This window comes from Chiloscyllium plagiosum, chromosome 6 (genome assembly GCF_004010195.1).
Source record: "Chiloscyllium plagiosum isolate BGI_BamShark_2017 chromosome 6, ASM401019v2, whole genome shotgun sequence".
NCBI lineage: Eukaryota > Metazoa > Chordata > Chondrichthyes > Orectolobiformes > Hemiscylliidae > Chiloscyllium > Chiloscyllium plagiosum.
Window position 1 is genome coordinate 99359192 of NC_057715.1, and position 17277 is coordinate 99376468.

The following is a 17277-nucleotide window of genomic DNA, read 5'->3' on the forward strand; positions in this document are numbered from 1 at the left end:
CAGTGCACAAGTTCTCAAACAATCGCTTATGATCTAAAAATGGCATCTTACCTCAATTGGGTTGCTATTCATAATAACAAAAATAACATTGCCATCTTCTGCAGCACTCAACACACCAAAGTCTATGATGCGTTCTTCTAAACTTGGAGGAAGTACAAAGTACTGCAAAATTAATGTAAAATAGCTGTTTACAAAGAATGTCGGAGTCACAAAATGAAACAGACTAAAGAGAAGAACAATTATGCTCTTCTTCAAAACTGGTTTCTGAAAAGATACTTTACGAAACTAAGGACTGATGAAAGCTAAAGCCCCATTTATACAATGATAAACTCAAATCCAAAGCAAATTCTGAAAAAAATCTCTCTACACCCTGGCAGTTATCAATGACTAGAAACTGAATTTGACCAGCCATGTAAAAGCCAGACAAGTGAGCAAAGGCTAGGAATTCTGTCGCAAGTAATCCCTTCCAATATTCCCCAAATGTCCCTGGCCCCCCTGCCCCAAGCATGCAGAGCTCCAAGCATAGACTGCTGAAACCAGAAATTAGAATGACGCATGCAGCACGTGCAATACTTCAGAGTGGCTGCACTGCTTAGAAGGAATGTCACTCCTGACCTTCTAATGCCTGCTTACAATCTACAAGACAGGAGCGAGATCGTATATTCTGGATGGGTGCAGCTTGATCAACGAGGAGAAAGTGAGGTCTGCAGATGCTGGAGATCAAAGTTGAAACTTTATTGCTGGAACAGCACAGCAGGTCAGGCAGCATCCAGGGAACAGGAGATTCGACGTTTCGGGCACAGGCCCTTCTTCAGGAATGAGACAGGAGATTCGACGTTTCAGGCACAGGCCCTTCTTCAGGAATGAGAGTCATTCCTGAAGAAGGGCCTGTGCCCGAAACGTCGAATCTCCTGTTCCCTGGATGCTGCCTGACCTGCTGTGCTGTTCCAGCAATAAAGTTGCAGCTTGATCAACACTCAAGCAACCAGAACAGAATAGCCCACCAGTTTGGAACCTCATCTACCCACCTTCAATATTCACTCCTTTCATCGTTGACAAAATACACACTGTTCCTCTATTTAAAGCAAGTACTGCAGCAATTCACCAAGACTGCTCCAACAGAACCTTCCAAACCTATAATCACAACTTAGAAGGACAAGGGCAGATGATGCATGGGAATACCACCACTGGCAAGTTCCCCTCCACGTCATACACTATTCTGACATGGAACTATACAGTGACTCCATCACGGTCACTGTGTCCAAATCCTCAAACTCCCTCCTCTAATAGCACTGCAGGTATAACCACGTACCAAGGACTGCAGTGGCTCAAGGGAGCAACTCAACATCACCACATTCTCCAGGGCAATTAACGCCACTGACACCCACAACCCATCAATGAATGTTAAGTATTATCAGCTGTGTCCCTAATGCAGCACAGTAAATACTTGTACAGGAGATATCCTGAATTAAGTCCACAATTGTGGATGGAAGACAGCCATTTCAAAAGTGCACAGTCAATGAATATACAACTGACATGACTCTATATAACATGATAGAAACCGTTTTCCTGACAACATAGCATACAATACATGTGCCTCATTTAAAGTATGTCCACAGCAATCAAGCATATCAAAAAAGTTTGAAAAAGAAACTTTTAAAAAAATACAGGAGACAAAAATACAAAGGAACAGATATCAATGATTACAACAGCAGAAAACACTCCACATTAATTCAGAACATCTTCCCCAATACAGCCAGAACCTCTGTTCTCGAATGAAGTTTCAGATATAACAAATAAAAAATTTCGTCTGTACCTTCCAAAACTCATCCTGGAACTTAGTTTTCTAATGTGGTTCAATTACATAGAAAGCAAAAGCACCAGAAACATTTTTGTTACTTACATCTAAAAACCCTGTATAGGCTCGCACAGGGAGGTGGAACTTTGATGCATTTGTGACAAGCAGAATGTTGCTGTCTATATGAATGGAAGAAGTGGTAGCCTCAAAATGGAGAGAAAATATATAGAGTGCTTTGTGGGGAGGAACAGAAACTGGCTCACTGAAGTTTTTAATCTAAAGAAAAGAAAAATTGTAGTTAAATATCCTTGAATTCAACATGCAATTGTTCAGAAACCAGATTTGCCATTTTGCAACAAACAGTATGGTGATTATACTTACCTTAAACATTGCCTTTGCATCTTCTAGCAAAGAAACATTGTGTATAATGATTGGAAAATTGAATGTATTTGTTAGATATATTGGCCTCTCCACTGGGTCTGTAGGACTGTCCCTGATATGAAAAAGTGTTGCTGCGTGATCGTAGCCCAAATACCTGCAAAAATCACAAGAAATGCTACATTTTTATTTCTCCCTACAACATGGACATTTTCTTGCAATATTGCCTTTAAAGTTGTATGCCAGCAGGCACTCATAATTAACCACATCTTCAACTGTTATCCCGTAGCTTAGTCACAGATTAGGTCAAAAGAAAGTGATCAGCATTCAATATTGTTTCATTTTTATGCCCAATATTGGTTTGGGAATGAGGTGGGGGGGGGGGGCAGTCCGGTAAGGGTGGGGGGTTGACAAAAGGAAGAGTGGAATGGAGATTACAATTTCCTTTAACTATGCATCAACAAAATAATAGTTATTGACAGTATAAGTGATAATGAAGATGTCAGACTCCAACCAACCAGAGAAGCTTTTAACAAAAAAAACGTTTTTAGGCGAGGAAAAAACTTTTTAAAGGCTTTAATGGAACAGAATGGTGCAAATACCTAAAAAAGCATTTCACTTTTTTTTTAAATCCAACTGCAACACGCACAGAAGCGATTTGCAAACAAATAATTCCAATTCTCAAAAAGATAAATGACCGAATTATTTTCTTTTTGGCAGTGAGCTGGTTAGGGAATAAATGTTCACATTGACACTAAGACAATGTCCAAGGACTCTTCCCCTTTGAACAGGGAGAAACATTCATTTAGGCATAGAGAACTCAAAAAAAAAAATGTAGTACCCATCTCAGTATTACATTGAAGTGCTACATAGACTTGGTGCCCAAATCTTGGAGTGAAGTGATATATAAGACAAAGGTAAACATGCTGCTGTGTCATTTATTGTAGCAGTCTTTAGACAAGAGCAGATTATTTGTAAAAAGCACTACAAATTTGCTTTTCTGACTACAATTCTGGATTCGTAGATTGAGACTTTGCAAGGAAAACAAAACAAAAAGTCAAGACTCCCTCAATCACCCTGATCTCAGGTAAGGGAGTCTGACAATACACTCAAGACTAGGAAAGGACTCAAATTAGGAGTTACTGGATATTAAACTGGAGCAGAAAACCCTTACCTAGTGCTGATACCAACTATAGAATTCTGATCACGAGAATGACAACTCATGGTGCTTAATCAAACACTTTCCTGATCTTTCAGACAGACAGTCAGAGTCTTAAGCAGCATAGACAGCAAGCACATTCAGCAAGGGAAAGAATTAATAAAACCTTACTTTAAATCTACAAGGATTTACTTAGAGTCAGAGTTATACAGCACAAAACAGACCCTTCAGTCCAACCAGTCCTTGCCGAAAGTAATCCCAAAGGGTCACCTGCCTGCTCCTGGCCCATATACCTCCAAACCTTTCCTGTTCACATATCCATCCAAATGTCTTTTAAAAGTTGTAATAGTATCCACATCCACCACTTCTTCAGGAAGTTCATTTCACATACAAACCACCCTGCGTAAAGACTTTGCCTCATGTCTTTTTTTAAATCCCTCTTCTCACCTTAAAAATGTCTCCCCTAGACCCTTCTTGATAAAGGATCGTTGTAAGCATGCTGAAGTCAGAACTGATCCCATTACTTCACTAAAATTGGATTAAATAATTGGTTTAAGCATATACAGCAAAACCTCAAACATTTCAAAGTTCATAGAACACAAGATGCCCGTTTCCAACATAGTTTTACAAATTCGATTTTCAGACACAGAAGTGGTAAAAGACTGGTACGGGGTGGCTAGCAGGAAAAAAAAACAATTTGCATTTGGAATCAAATATCATCTATTTCATATAAAAGATTAGTCAGTTGTTTCCTTTTTAAAAATAAAAGCACTAATTAGTTTTAAATTAAGTCCAAATAGCAGTATTCATATATAGTGTATTTAATATAGTTAAATGCCCGTGGCACTTTACAGGAAATTTAAAAGACAGAAATTGACACTGAGCTGAAGGAGATATCAGAATGGCTGACTTGAAAAGCTTGGTTGGAGTTGGGTATTAGGATATATCTTAAGGGCAGGAAGAGGTTTAGGAGTTTTGGGAGGAAATCCTCGAGTTTCTGGTCTAATTAGCTAAATGCAGAGTTACCAATTACAGGGTGGAAGATGTGGGGGATAGAGAGAAAACAAAGGAAAACGAGAAGCAAAATTTTCATGGAAGGTTGTACAACTGCGAATGGCAAGAGACAGAAATCAGATGAAAGCACGGAGGAATCTAGGCAAGGTGATATTGAACCTTGTAGTTGGGTGAACAAGATTTAACAAGGGTGTTAGGGTACAGGCAAATTAGTTGTGTATGAGTTCAAGTTTGTGTAGAGTGGAAGTGAGAGGCTGGTCAGCCGACTATTGTAATAGTATAATTTGGGAGGCAAAGCATAGATGAAGATTTCAGCAGTTGAGCAAAGACAAGACAGCAATATTATAAAAGGTAACCAAATAAAGGAAACAAACAAACTGCCTACCTGAGCGAATCAGCCATCAATTTTTGATTGCTGGAGAAACTTAGGTGGTTTGGCAACATCTATGGACCGGAAGCAAATGCGGACAGAGAAACCAAGTTAATGTTTCAAGTCCAATATGATAATTCCTGAGGAGTTATTATATCAGAGTTGAAAATGCTGACTGTTTTACTCTCCAAAAGATGCTGCAAAACCTGAGTTTCTCCAGCACTTTGTTTTTGTTTCAGATTTCTAGAATCTGCAATATTTTGCTTTTGAACAATTTGATTTGTTACTTTAAGGTAAAATTAACATTTACAAGAGAAAATTCTCCTGAATTAAAATTCACCAAAAACTCACCCTTCTAACACTTCAGCTTGGTATGGAATTTCAAGTTTTGAATAATTTTTCTCTTTTGCTTTCACTGTTATTTTCCCAGAAAACTGCAATGTATTTTTTGCTTTTGAAGCTGAAATAAAAAACAAAAACCAGTAGCTACTATGGTCAGTGACAATAAATTATTTATGGATTACAATTAAAGGCATAGAGGCTGCTCTTGCTCAATATCATTGAGGTGGTAAACAAAAAAAACCAAACAAAATTAGGCATGCCTGAGGTCACACAAAATGCAACTGTTTCATGGGAGTATCACAACAATCGTTTTGTATAATGCTTAAATTTGGTGATGGCAAAACACAACTACAAAATAAAGCCGTCACTATTTCCAAAGGGAAGGCATTTCAGCAATTTTAAATGCCGTAAGTACACCATTTCCCCTTGGTCTCAGGACTCGTGTCAAGGTCTTCTGTGCACTACATGAAGTAGTGAACAACATTTCATATTTTGGGAGATGTTAATTATAACATTTGGCTTCAAGCTTGATTTGAGCAAAAACAGCAGTGAAGGACCTGAATGAAAATAATGTAGCCCAGTGAGGAAGATAATTGCAAATTTAAAGCAAACAATTCCAGAAAATTAGTGAGAATTGCAGACTTAAGGCCAAAATCCCACATGCAAAATTCAATTCATTAGGATACAAAAAGCTGTTGAACCAAGTCAAAACCAACAAGAACTAAAATTCAATTGTAAACCTTATTTAAAAGTTTCAAAAGGGGTCTTTTTGAGTAAGAGGAAGCAGCAACTTATGTGGCTACGTGCATGGAACAGCAGACCAAACATTTCTGATAGACTTAAATCAGTGGCAAATGGGACGTGGTTATTGGCCAAAATTCCAATGCCATCATGAAGCTGACTTGTATGGCTCACCATTAAGATCACGCTACCTCTTTTGAAATGTTCATTTAAAGAATGCCTTTCAGCCAACACAAAGCATGCTGGGTGTCATATCAAATGGCTGAGTGGCCTGTTCATGAGATTATATTTGATCTGACTGTAGCATTAACTTTACTCTCCTGCTTACTTCTAATACCCTTTTGACTCTTGATACACTGAAGAATCCAAAACCCCCCGTCTTACACAAATATTGAACAAGCCTGCCTCCACTTTTTTCTGTGGGCCAGAGAGGCCTACAGACTCATGATCCTCAGAAAAAATACTTCCCATTTAAAATGAAAGACCCCTTATTTTTAAGCTGAGCTGCTTAGTTCTAGTCTTCGTAAGAATCCTTTCAGCATTTACCCTTTCAAAGTTCTATACCTCCATTTTATGTCAGGGGATTCAGAAAGGTTTGATCAAAGCTGGAGGAGATATAAAAATTATAAAAAAAGTAAATGATGTTGCAATACTGTTATTCTTCAACAACACATGAAGAATGTCACTCATTTCAAGAAAATATGCACGCAACCTTGCAAAATTGGACAAGTTCTTCTTTGGTTATTGCATCAAATGATTAAACCAAAAGATAGCATAGGTACAGACAATTTAAAAAAAAAGGGAGGAAGGAACTGGAGTAGATTAGAAAACCATTTGCAAGTCCAACACGACACGCATAAGAATAGTCTCCAAGAATGCACTCACTCAAACCACTGAGCGTATATATTACGAGATAGATAGGCTCTTGTTTAATAAAGGGGATCAAAGATTAAGAGGAGAAAGCAGGAGAATGGATCGAGTAACATATCAGCAATGATTGAATGGCATTGGAAAACCCGATGGGCCGAATCAATTCTGCTCTATTTTATGATCATGAGTCACCTGCCAAAAGATAACAGATCACTGGGGAAAAAACAAAATCAGGCTGCTGTTTTTATTAACAGCTATACAGTTGTGACAACACACCCATATAGAGTCAGTGCAACAAATAGGAAGACAGCTAATACAAACAAAAAAGGCATTTATTTACACATGGTAATATAAATTCTAATATTTCTTATAGTCCATCTATAGCAGTTTGCTTTCTAAGCTACTGCATGCAAGCGTTTGAATGGTATGGAAGAACAGAGCATATTAGATTTCCAGAGAAAGATACAATGTCTAAAATGACAAAACAAACATTTCAATGACCTTATCTGGTTCAAAATTAATTAATACTTACTTTAGGGAAACACTCACCATCAAATATAATACTTGCAACTTTGGTATATTTGGTTTCTGATGCCCTCAGTGTAATTGGCTTAAAGTCTACTGTAACAGCTTCATTTGGTGGAGTTGGTTTAATACTCTATAAAGAGAAAACATGTACATTAACTATCAAGCAAAAATATGAAAGGTAATAATTTCATAGTCTGAAGTCAGAAAGTAAGAGCTTACTGTTATTGGTACATCTTTTGTTCCTGAATTTAATAAATGAAGATTTAAAACTTTTGGAAGATCTGTAGAGAAATGACAAGATTAAGTATTTTGCTATCCACATGCATCAGCTGATTGCTGAGAATCAAAACTACAATTAAAATGTATTTTTTCCTTCCATTAGAGACTACACTGGAATAAAAGTTTACTGGAAGGCACGAGTTTTAAAAACTATTCATACACTTGCAATTAGTTATGCTGTCCAAGAACAAATTGGTAAACTAGAAATCAGATCATTTTTGCACACTTTTTATTCAGATGAAGAACTTGCTAAAGAAAAAAAAAGTTAAATTTTAATTACACACATAGTTAAGTGAGAGTACCAGATTATTAAAACAGATACAATATTGTAACACCAAACACTTGAAACAAGATTAAGCCAGTTGACATTTATGCTGAAAGACCGAAAGACCTAAAACACCAAAACAACAGTTACAGTGAAAGTTGATCTGGTCTAAACTCAATTACAAAAGGTCTATTCTTGGCAGTGTTGAGTGGCGGGATTAACATTACAGGAATTAAAAACAAAGTAGAGCAAATCAATGCTGCCAGACCCACTGCATTTCTCAAGAACTTTATATTTATTTCAGACTATCAGAATCTCCAGCATTTTACTTATACTTCACTTTGAGGAATAGTCCAACGAGATGAAGTTAAGAAGAATGATAGACAAAGAAGGAAGAAAAAGCACATAGTGGAAACTGAATGAAAGAAGTGGCTCCACAAACACAGATGGAGCCAGAGCATTTGGAGCAAGAATATGAAGAAGATGAATTAAAATCAATGTTTTTACTTTTTAAATTTAAAAAAAATTAGAAGCTCACCTTGAGTCCGTAATGTACCAAAATCTAGCATTTCTGTCGAGGAATAAATTCCGGGTGCTGTAATAAGAATATTTTCTTACTTTAAAAATCAGGAAAGTCATGAGAAAAAGTGAATGAGAGAAAACATGAATTTCTGACTCACCTGTTGTAACTTCCACTTCAACAGGTAAAATGAGAAATTCTGTATTGTCTGATGCATTTGTTTTTATTCTGATAAAGGCTGTATGATTATCTGCTTCTCTTGAAGAAAAACTGGCTCGCATCACAGCTTTTGTTTCATAGGGTGGGATCTCCTAGTTACAAAAACACACGATCTTATGCACATTAAAATCAATTGTTCTGACACAAGGTTAGCAAGTCAAACCAGCCTCCCTGTCACTGGATTTGCAACAATGATGCTTGAAATTGCTCATCTGTTCTGAACCAGACTTCACAAAGAGGAGATTTTGGGCACAAAGTTTGTAACTCAAAAAAAAATAAAGAAAGAATAATGTAACATTAACAGAACACAAAATGAACAAAAAATTCTAATATCTACAATCTAAGCCCAATTATCTTCATCTATAAATCCCCACTTACACCATGATGGACTTTTAAAGGATAACAAAAAATAATGGCCAGTTTGATAATCAAATTAACAGCAAATACCAGGCCTGTATGAAATCTTTTAATAATGGATTGTATTACAGACTTGAATATTTGCATTTTGCTTGAATTCTGAAGGCAGCAGTTAATGGAAACAACTTTTGCAAAACTCTGGAAGGCTTTACTTATTTCTTACTACTGGATTCTTTCTCAGAACTTTCAATAAGTTGATAATTGGAGAGTGCAAACCCAAAACAGAATTTCCAGTCGAGTAGCTTCTGAGGTAAAAAGGCTTCCTGTCTAAAACTTAAAATCAAGGCCAGTTCATGTTTTCTCTCCTATTTCTTCAACATTCTCAGTGGTTGGTTGACCAGCGCTGGTTCACTCTCAATTGACCAACTCAACATCTAAACAGGTGCCAGTCCCCAAGTAAAACAACATCTCAGTGCTGGAGTGTCTACAGTAGTCTTAGAGCAGCAATTAGCTTGCATCAACTTTCTGGGCCAACAGCAAATACTATTTTGTTCTCTTTTCTAAGAAACTGTTCAAAATTCAATTTTTAACTGCAACTCAGTTCCAAAGAAAACAAAATAAGATAGTCTCAACACAACGGAAAAAAAAAATCATAGCAGCAAAGCAAGCATTATCCTAAAACAGCCACCATCTCACCAGGCTAAGCAAACATATGACCCATCTAATGTATCAATGACTTAGATAAAGTGATGTAAAGTATGGCTGCCAAACTTGTTAACAACGTAAAAAATGGACAGGCAAAGTAAGTTGAGGAGCATGTGAGAGGGCTGCTAAAAGTAATAAGTGAATGGGAATAATGTGGTAAACTCACATGGGAAAATGAAGCGGTCTATTTTTGCAGTAAATAATAGGCTTTCTTTTTATTTTTAAGTGGTGAAAGATTGTAGAGATCAGATACCAAGGGAACAGAGGAGATTTACAACTATGACCATGAAAGAATTGCATATTAATCTTTTGCAAGTTTAGCAAGTAATTGAGAGCGATAACATTATAATCTTTTACTGCAAGTGGAACAGAATACAAAAATAGAGACAGGGAAGTTATTTGGGTGGAACTGAGAAATAAGAAAAGGATGATCACCTTATTGGGATTATATTATAGACGACCTAATAGTCAGAGGAAAATTGAGAAAAATTTGTAAGGAGATCTCAGTTATCTGTAAGAATAATTGGGTGGTTATGGTAGGGGATTTTAACTTTCCAAACAGACTGGGACTGCGATAGTGTTAAAGGTTTAGATGGAGAGGAATTTCTTAAGTGCGTACAAGACAATTTTCTGATTCAGTACATGGATGTACCTACTAGAGAAGGTGCAAAACTTGACCTACTCTTGGGAAATAAGGTGACTGAGGTGTCAGTGGGGAAGCACTTTGGGGCCAGCGACCATAATTCCATTAAATTTAAAATAGTGAAGTATTTTAAGTATGGAAAAGTATAGACCAGATCTAAAAGTTGAAGTTCTAAATTGGAGAAAGGCCAATTTTGACAGTATTAGACAAGAACTTTCGAAAGCTGATTGGGGACAGCTGGAAAATGGGAAGCCTTCAGGAATGAGATAACAAGAATCCATAGTAAGTATATTCCTGTTTGGGTGAAAGGAAAGGCTGGTAGGCATAAGGAATATTGGATGACTAAAGAAATTTATGGGTTGGTTAAGAAAAAAAAGGAAGCGTTTGTAAGGTATAGACAGGATAGATCGAGTGAATCCTTAGAAGAGTATAAAGGCAGTAGGAGTACAATTAAGAGGGAAATCAGGAGGGCAAAAAGTGGACATGAGATACAAATATTAAGGACAAAACAGCAACTAGGGAAAGAATACGGCCCCTCAAAGAACAGCAAGGCGGCTTTTGTGTGGAGCCACAGAAAATGGGGGGGGGGGGGAGGAGACACTAAATGAGTATTTTGCATCAGTATTTACGGTGGAAAAGGATATGGAAGATATAGACTGTAGGAAAATAGATGGCGATACTTTGCAAAATGTCCATATTACAGAGGAGGAAGTGCTGGATGTCTTGAAACGCAGAAAGGTGGATAAACCCCCGGGACATGATCATGTATCAGAGAACTCTGTGGGAAGCTAGATAAGTGATTGCTGGGCCTCTTGCTGAGATATTTGCTGAGATGGTCACAGGTGAGGTGCCGGAAGACTGGAGGTTGGCTAACGTGGTGCCACTGCTAAAGAAGGGTTGTAAGGACAAGCCAGGGAACTATAGACTAGTGAGCATGACATCAGTGGTGGGCAAGTTATTGGAGGGAATCCTGAGGGACAGGATGTACATGTATTTGGAAAGGCAAGGACTGATTAGGGATAGTCAACATGGCTTTGTGCGTGGGAAATCATGTCTCACAAACTTGATTGAGATTTTTAAAGTAGTAACAAAGAAGATTGATGAGGGCAGAGCAGGAGATGTGATCTATATGGACTTCAGTAAGGCGTTCAACAAGGTTCCCCAAGGGAGACTGATTAGCAAGGTTAGATCTCATGGAATACAGAGAGAACTAGCCATTTGGATACAGAACTGGCCCAAAAAGGTATGAGAGAGAAGGTGGTGGTGGAGGGTTGTTTTTCAGACTGGAGGCCTGTGACCAGTGGAGTGCTGGGTCCTCTACATTTTGTCATTTACATAAATGATTTGGATGTGAACATAAGAGGTACAGTTAGTAAGTTTGCAGATGACACCAAAATTGGAGGTGTAGTTATTGGTCAGAGTATTGAGTACAGGAGTTGGGAGGTCATGTTGCAGCTGTACAGGACATTGGTTAGGCCACTGTTGGAATATTGCATGCAATTCTGGTCTCCTTCCTATCGGAAAGATGTTGTGAAACGTGAAAGGGTTCAGAAAAGATTTACAAGGATGTTGCCAGGGTTGGAGAATGAGCTATATGGCGATAGGGAGAGTCTGAACAGGCTGGGGCTGTTTTCCCTGGAGCATCGGAGGCTGAGGGGTGATTTTAGAGGCTTACAAAATTATGAGAGACATGGTTGGATAAATAGACAAAGTCTTTTTCCCGGGGTCGGGGAGTCCAGACTAGAGGGCATAGGTATAGGGTGAGAGGGGAAGATAGAAAAGAGACCTAAGAGGCATCTTTTCCACATAGAGGGTGGTACATGTATGGAATGAGCTGTCAAAGGAAGTGGTGGAGGTTGGTATAATTGCAACATTTAAGAGGCATTTGGATGGGTATATGAATAGGAAAGGTTTGGACAGATATGGGCCTGGTGCTGGCAGGTGGGACTAGATTGGGTTGGGAGATCTGGTCGGCATGGACGGTTTGGATCAAAGGGTCTGTTTCCGTGCTGTACATCTCTACGTTAATCTTCAGTTACACAGGACACTTGTAATACTGCGTTTAGAGTAGCATGCAAAGCGTTGGGCACTTTATTTAAAGATGGAGTTAAAGGCACAAGATGAGAGGGGGCAGGAGAGAAAGAGGGAGAAACAAACAGAATGAGTGTGGGGAGGGGTGGCAGCACAAATGACAAGCTTGGATAGTCTTCCTTTCCTATATTGGTCATCAGCAAATTTAGCATCTGTAGCACATAATTTAGCATTTCTGTACTCAAATCTCCAGTGGTTGCCTTTTATCCACAGCACAGGTTACCTTCTCAGTAAACTCCAATAAATTAGCTAAACATGACTTCCCTTTCACAAAGCCATGTTAATTCTGCTGAATTAACTTAAACATTTGAGGACTCTGCTAAAGAAGTCCTTAAATGATTGAATTTAAATTCTTCCTTATGACAGATGTTAAGCTAGCTAGCCTGTAGTCTCCTGCTTTCCGTCTCCCTCACTGAGGAAAAGGAGCTACAGACACTATTCTTCAGTCTAGCAGAACCTTCAAGTCTTGGACCCATTATTCTGTCACAACGGATGTAAAATTCAGTCACACTACAGTCGCTGCTACTTAGGGTGCCTTCAACACAACAGGATGATTAATTAACTACTGACCACATTGCACAATACTAGGCACAGCATAGCCTGCTCTACAGTTGCTTCCAAAGTGTGCTGTCTATGCTGACAGCGACCTCTTAATTCTTTAACAAGACTACCTTTGCCTACTTCAATTTTGCAATGTGTACACAGATCAAAATCCCAAATTATTGTCACTAACTACTTTCCTGACAAGTTTTTAAAATTTCTTCACGTGATGAGGGTTTTGCTGGTTGGGCACGCATTTACTGCTAGCCCCTAGTTGACTCTGGAGCAGATGCTGAGCTGCCTCTTGAACCACATGCACTATAGGTAGAGCCACAAAAGCTGTTAGGGAAAAGAATTCCAGGATTTTGACCTATGGAACAATGATATATTTCTAAGTCAGGATTGAGAATGGCTTTGAGGGAAATTGCAGCTCGTGGTCCCATGTATCTGCTGCTCGTTTTTCTAGATGGTAGCAGTTGCAGACTTGGAAGGTGCTGTCCGAGGAGCCTTGGTGAATTTTTGCAATGCACCTTGTAGATAGTGCATACAGTTGCTATTGAATGTCAGTAGAGGAAGTGGCTGTTTGTGCCTATCAAGTGGGTTACTTAATCCTGGATGGTGTCAAGCTTAGACTGCTGTTTAAGCTGCAGCTATCCAGGCAAACAGACAGTACTCCTGACTTGTGCTATGTAGCTCTTAGACGTGCTCTGGGAATCAGGTGGTGAACTACTTGCTGCAGGATTCCTAGCCTATGACCTGCTCTTCTAGTCACTCATTTAGATGGCTAATCAAAACAGCTTCTGGTTAATGATAACTTCCATGATGTTGACAGTACGGGATTCAGTGATGAAATCATCATTGAACGTAAAGGAGTAGAAGTTAGATTACTGAAGAATGTCTTTGCCTGGTATTTAATTTGATGAAAATATTACTTGGCATTTTTCAGCTGAAATCTGGATATTATACAGGTTTTGATGATTCTGGAACATGGACTGCTTCAGTATGTGAGGAACTGCAAATTATAGTGTTGAACATGGTACAATCAGCAAACATCCCACTTCGGATCTTATAATGGAGGGAAAGTCAATGATGAAGCAGCTGAAGATGTTTGGGCCGAGAACACAGAGGAACTAGGTAGTTTCTTGTAATGCAGCTATAATGTTCCTATGTCTCACCCAGAGGGCCTGGGTTCAACTCCCACCAACTCGAGGTGTGTAATAACTCTGAAAAGACTGTAAAAATACCCAGGAGGAACTTCAGCAAAGATGCCCTGGAATGGAGATGACTGACCTCTAACCGTCATGACTTCTTTTGCACCAAGCATGACCCCAATCAGTAGGGAGTTTTTCCTGACACTCAGTGACTCCAGTCTTTAAGATATAAAAGAGCTCCTTGATGCCACACCATTTTGTCCTTTATAAAAAAACTTTCCATATGGTTATTGTCAAAAGGGCCTCCAAACCCTACGGCAAGTGATTTCTTGGCTTTATTATTGCTCATCTCTACCAAAACTGATTCTATATCCTGGTTTCATGTACATCAGTCTTCCCTCAGTAATGTACTATAACCATTAATAAATTGAATTGCCAATCACATTTTCTGCCCTTCCAAAAGGGACACATTCTTCAATTTTCAGATTCCAATTGGTTTCATCCTGAAGCCATGTCTCTGCAACGACCATCAGATCCCATCAGTTCATTGGTTTTGTTTCAAACACTATAGCCATTCAGACAACCTTTAGTTTTATCCTTTTATTCTTTTGTAATCTCTAGCCTTATCAACTGATCTATTCAGAAGTGAACAGGGCAGGCAATGGCCCAGGGGCGTTATCTGGACTGTTAATCCAGAGACTCAGAATTTTTGCTGTGGTGGGATTTGAACCCACTTCCCCAGAACATTAGCTGTGAATAATAGTTTAATAATGACCATGAATCAATTGCAGATTATCAAAAAAACCCATCTGGTTCACCAAAATGTCACTAATGTCCTTTCGGGATGGAATCTGCCATCCTTACCATGTAGGTTTGGCCTGCATGTGACTCCGGACCCACAAAAGAATATGGTTGACTCTCAAATGCCCTCTAGATAATAAATGCTGGCCTAGTCAGCAACACCTTCATCCCATGAATGGGTAACAAAAAATTATGGTCTCCTTACCATTTCCCACATTAGCTCGCTTGCCTGGTCTCTATACTTCAGCGTACCACATTTCCCAAATTTGATTGATCCAATGATCCCATTAGTTAAACCCTTGTGAACTACTGCAGTGCTTGGAGCATAGGTACATCTAATAGCACTGTGTAAAGAAGGGACTTTTAGGATTTAGATCAAAACAGTGAAGTAAGGCAATACGGTTTCACCTAGGAGAAAGTGAGGACTGCAGATGCTGAGATTAAAGTAGAGAGTGTGGTTCTGGAAAAGCACAGCAGGTCAGGCAGCTTCAGAGGAGGAGAATTGACATTTCGGGCTTAAGCACTTCATCAGGGGTGCTGAGAGATAAATGGGAGGGTGGTGAGATTGGGGTGACAAGGTAGCTGAGAATGTGATAGGTAGATTAAGATGAGGGAGAAGGTGAAAGGTCAGAGGAGGGTGGAGCGGATAGGTGGGAAAGGTAATGGACAGGTCAGGAGGGTGGTGTCAAGTTGGAGTGGGAGGGGGACTTGAAGCGTACAGCCTCGGGTCGGTGGGGTTGGTTAGTGAGTGTCCCCCAGACGCAAGTAGGCGTCCTGTCTCCCTGATGTAGAGGAGACCACATCGGGTGCAATGGATACACAGTAGATGACATTGGTGGAGGGGCACGGACCTGACGAGGGAGTAGAGGAGGGAATGGTCTCTCCGGAATGCTGATAGAAGTGGGAAAGAATATATCTCATGGTTGGTCCGTTTGTAGGTGGGGGAGGATGACGTAATGCATGTGGAGGTTGGTGGATGAAAGGTGAGGACCGGGGGGTTCTATCCTTGTGTTGGGAGGGGTGGGGTTCAAGGGCGATGGCGTGAGAAGTGGAGGAGATGCGTTGCAGGGCAACGTCGACCATGTAGGAGGAAGGCGGCGGCCACTGGGAATTTTCTAAAAGGTGGAACTGGTCATCCTGGGAATAGATTCGGTGGAAGCATTGGGAATACGGGCTGGTGTTTTTAACATGAGATAGGGTGGGAGGAGGTATAATCTAGGTAGCTGTGGGAGTTGGTGGGCTTATAATGTCCGTGGTTAGTCAGTCACTGGAGATGGAGAGGTCCAGGGAAGGGGAAAGTGGTGTCCAAGATGGTCCAGGTGAATTTGAGGTCAGGGTGAAAGGTGTTGAAGTTGATGAACTGTTCAACCTCCTTCTGGGAGCATGAGCTAGCACCGATATAGTCATCGATGTAGCAGAGGAACAGTTGGGGGGTTGGTGCTGTTGTAACTGTGGAAGATGGACTGTTCCACATACCCAACAAAGGAGCAGGCATAGCTGGGTTCCCTGCAGGTGCCCATGGCTACCCCTTTGCTTTGGAGATGGTGGGAGGATTGGAAAGAGAAGTTAAGGGTGAGGTTCTGTTCAGTTCAGCTAGGTGGATGATGGCGTCAGTGGAAGGGTACTGATGGGGATGGCGCATAGAAGAAACTGAGGGCTTGGAGGCCTTTGTTGTGGCGGATGGATTCATACAAGGACTGGATGTCCATGGTGAAGATGAAGCACTGGGTGCTAGGGAAATGTAAATCTTAGAGGTGAAGGGTGTAGGTGGTGTCCCGAATGTTCAGCACACATTTCTGGGACACCGCACCAACCATCCCCATCACCCTGTGGCTGTACGCTTCAACTCCCCCTTCCACTCCGTCAAGGACATGCAGGTCCTGGGCTTCCTTCACTGCCAAACCGTTACCACCTGACGTGAGGAGGAAGAGGAATGCCTCATTTCACCTTGGGACCCTGCAACCACACAGGAGCAATGTGGATGTCAACAGTTTCCTCATTTCCCCTCACCTCATTATGCCAGTCCCAAGCGTCCAACTTGGCACTGCCCTCCTGACCTGCCCATCACCTTTCCCCACCTAACCACTCCACCCTCCTCTCCAACCTATCACCTATTGCACTCTCAGCTACCTTCCCTCCCACCCCACAAGCCTCATTCCTGATGAAGGATTTATGCCCGATACATCGATTCTCCTGCTCCTCGGATGCTGCCTGACCTACTATGCTCTTCCAGTATCACCACACTCAGCAATACAGTTTTCGACTTAAAGGGAACATGCTCTAATCCATCTGCTGCTTTTGTCTTAAGTGTCAGAGTTTTGAAGTGCTGTCAAAGGAGCAGTGATGAGTTGCTCCACTGCATTTTGTAAATGGTACCTGCTGTTGCCACCATGAGTGAGAAGGGAGTGAGTGAAGGGAGTGAGTGAGTGAAGGGAGTGAGTGAGTGAAGGGAGTGAGTATGGTGCCAATTAAGCATTCGCCTTGTCCTAGATGAGGTTTAGATTCT

The 17277-nt window shown here is 40.3% G+C and overlaps 1 protein-coding gene across 2 annotated transcripts in view; it reads right to left on the bottom strand.

The window, feature by feature from the left end:
- tmem131 (transmembrane protein 131) overlaps positions 1 to 17277 on the bottom strand; it is a 201590-nt gene that overhangs the window by 57587 nt on the left and 126726 nt on the right. For both annotated transcript variants that reach the window (XM_043692263.1, XM_043692264.1), the window contains 8 exons: positions 8425 to 8575; positions 8283 to 8339; positions 7420 to 7481; positions 7222 to 7330; positions 5071 to 5179; positions 2180 to 2333; positions 1904 to 2074; positions 52 to 162 (listed from right to left, as the gene is read on the bottom strand). In XM_043692263.1, coding sequence (XP_043548198.1) covers positions 52 to 162; positions 1904 to 2074; positions 2180 to 2333; positions 5071 to 5179; positions 7222 to 7330; positions 7420 to 7481; positions 8283 to 8339; positions 8425 to 8575 — 924 coding nt within the window. The remainder of the gene's footprint in view (positions 1 to 51; positions 163 to 1903; positions 2075 to 2179; positions 2334 to 5070; positions 5180 to 7221; positions 7331 to 7419; positions 7482 to 8282; positions 8340 to 8424; positions 8576 to 17277) is intronic.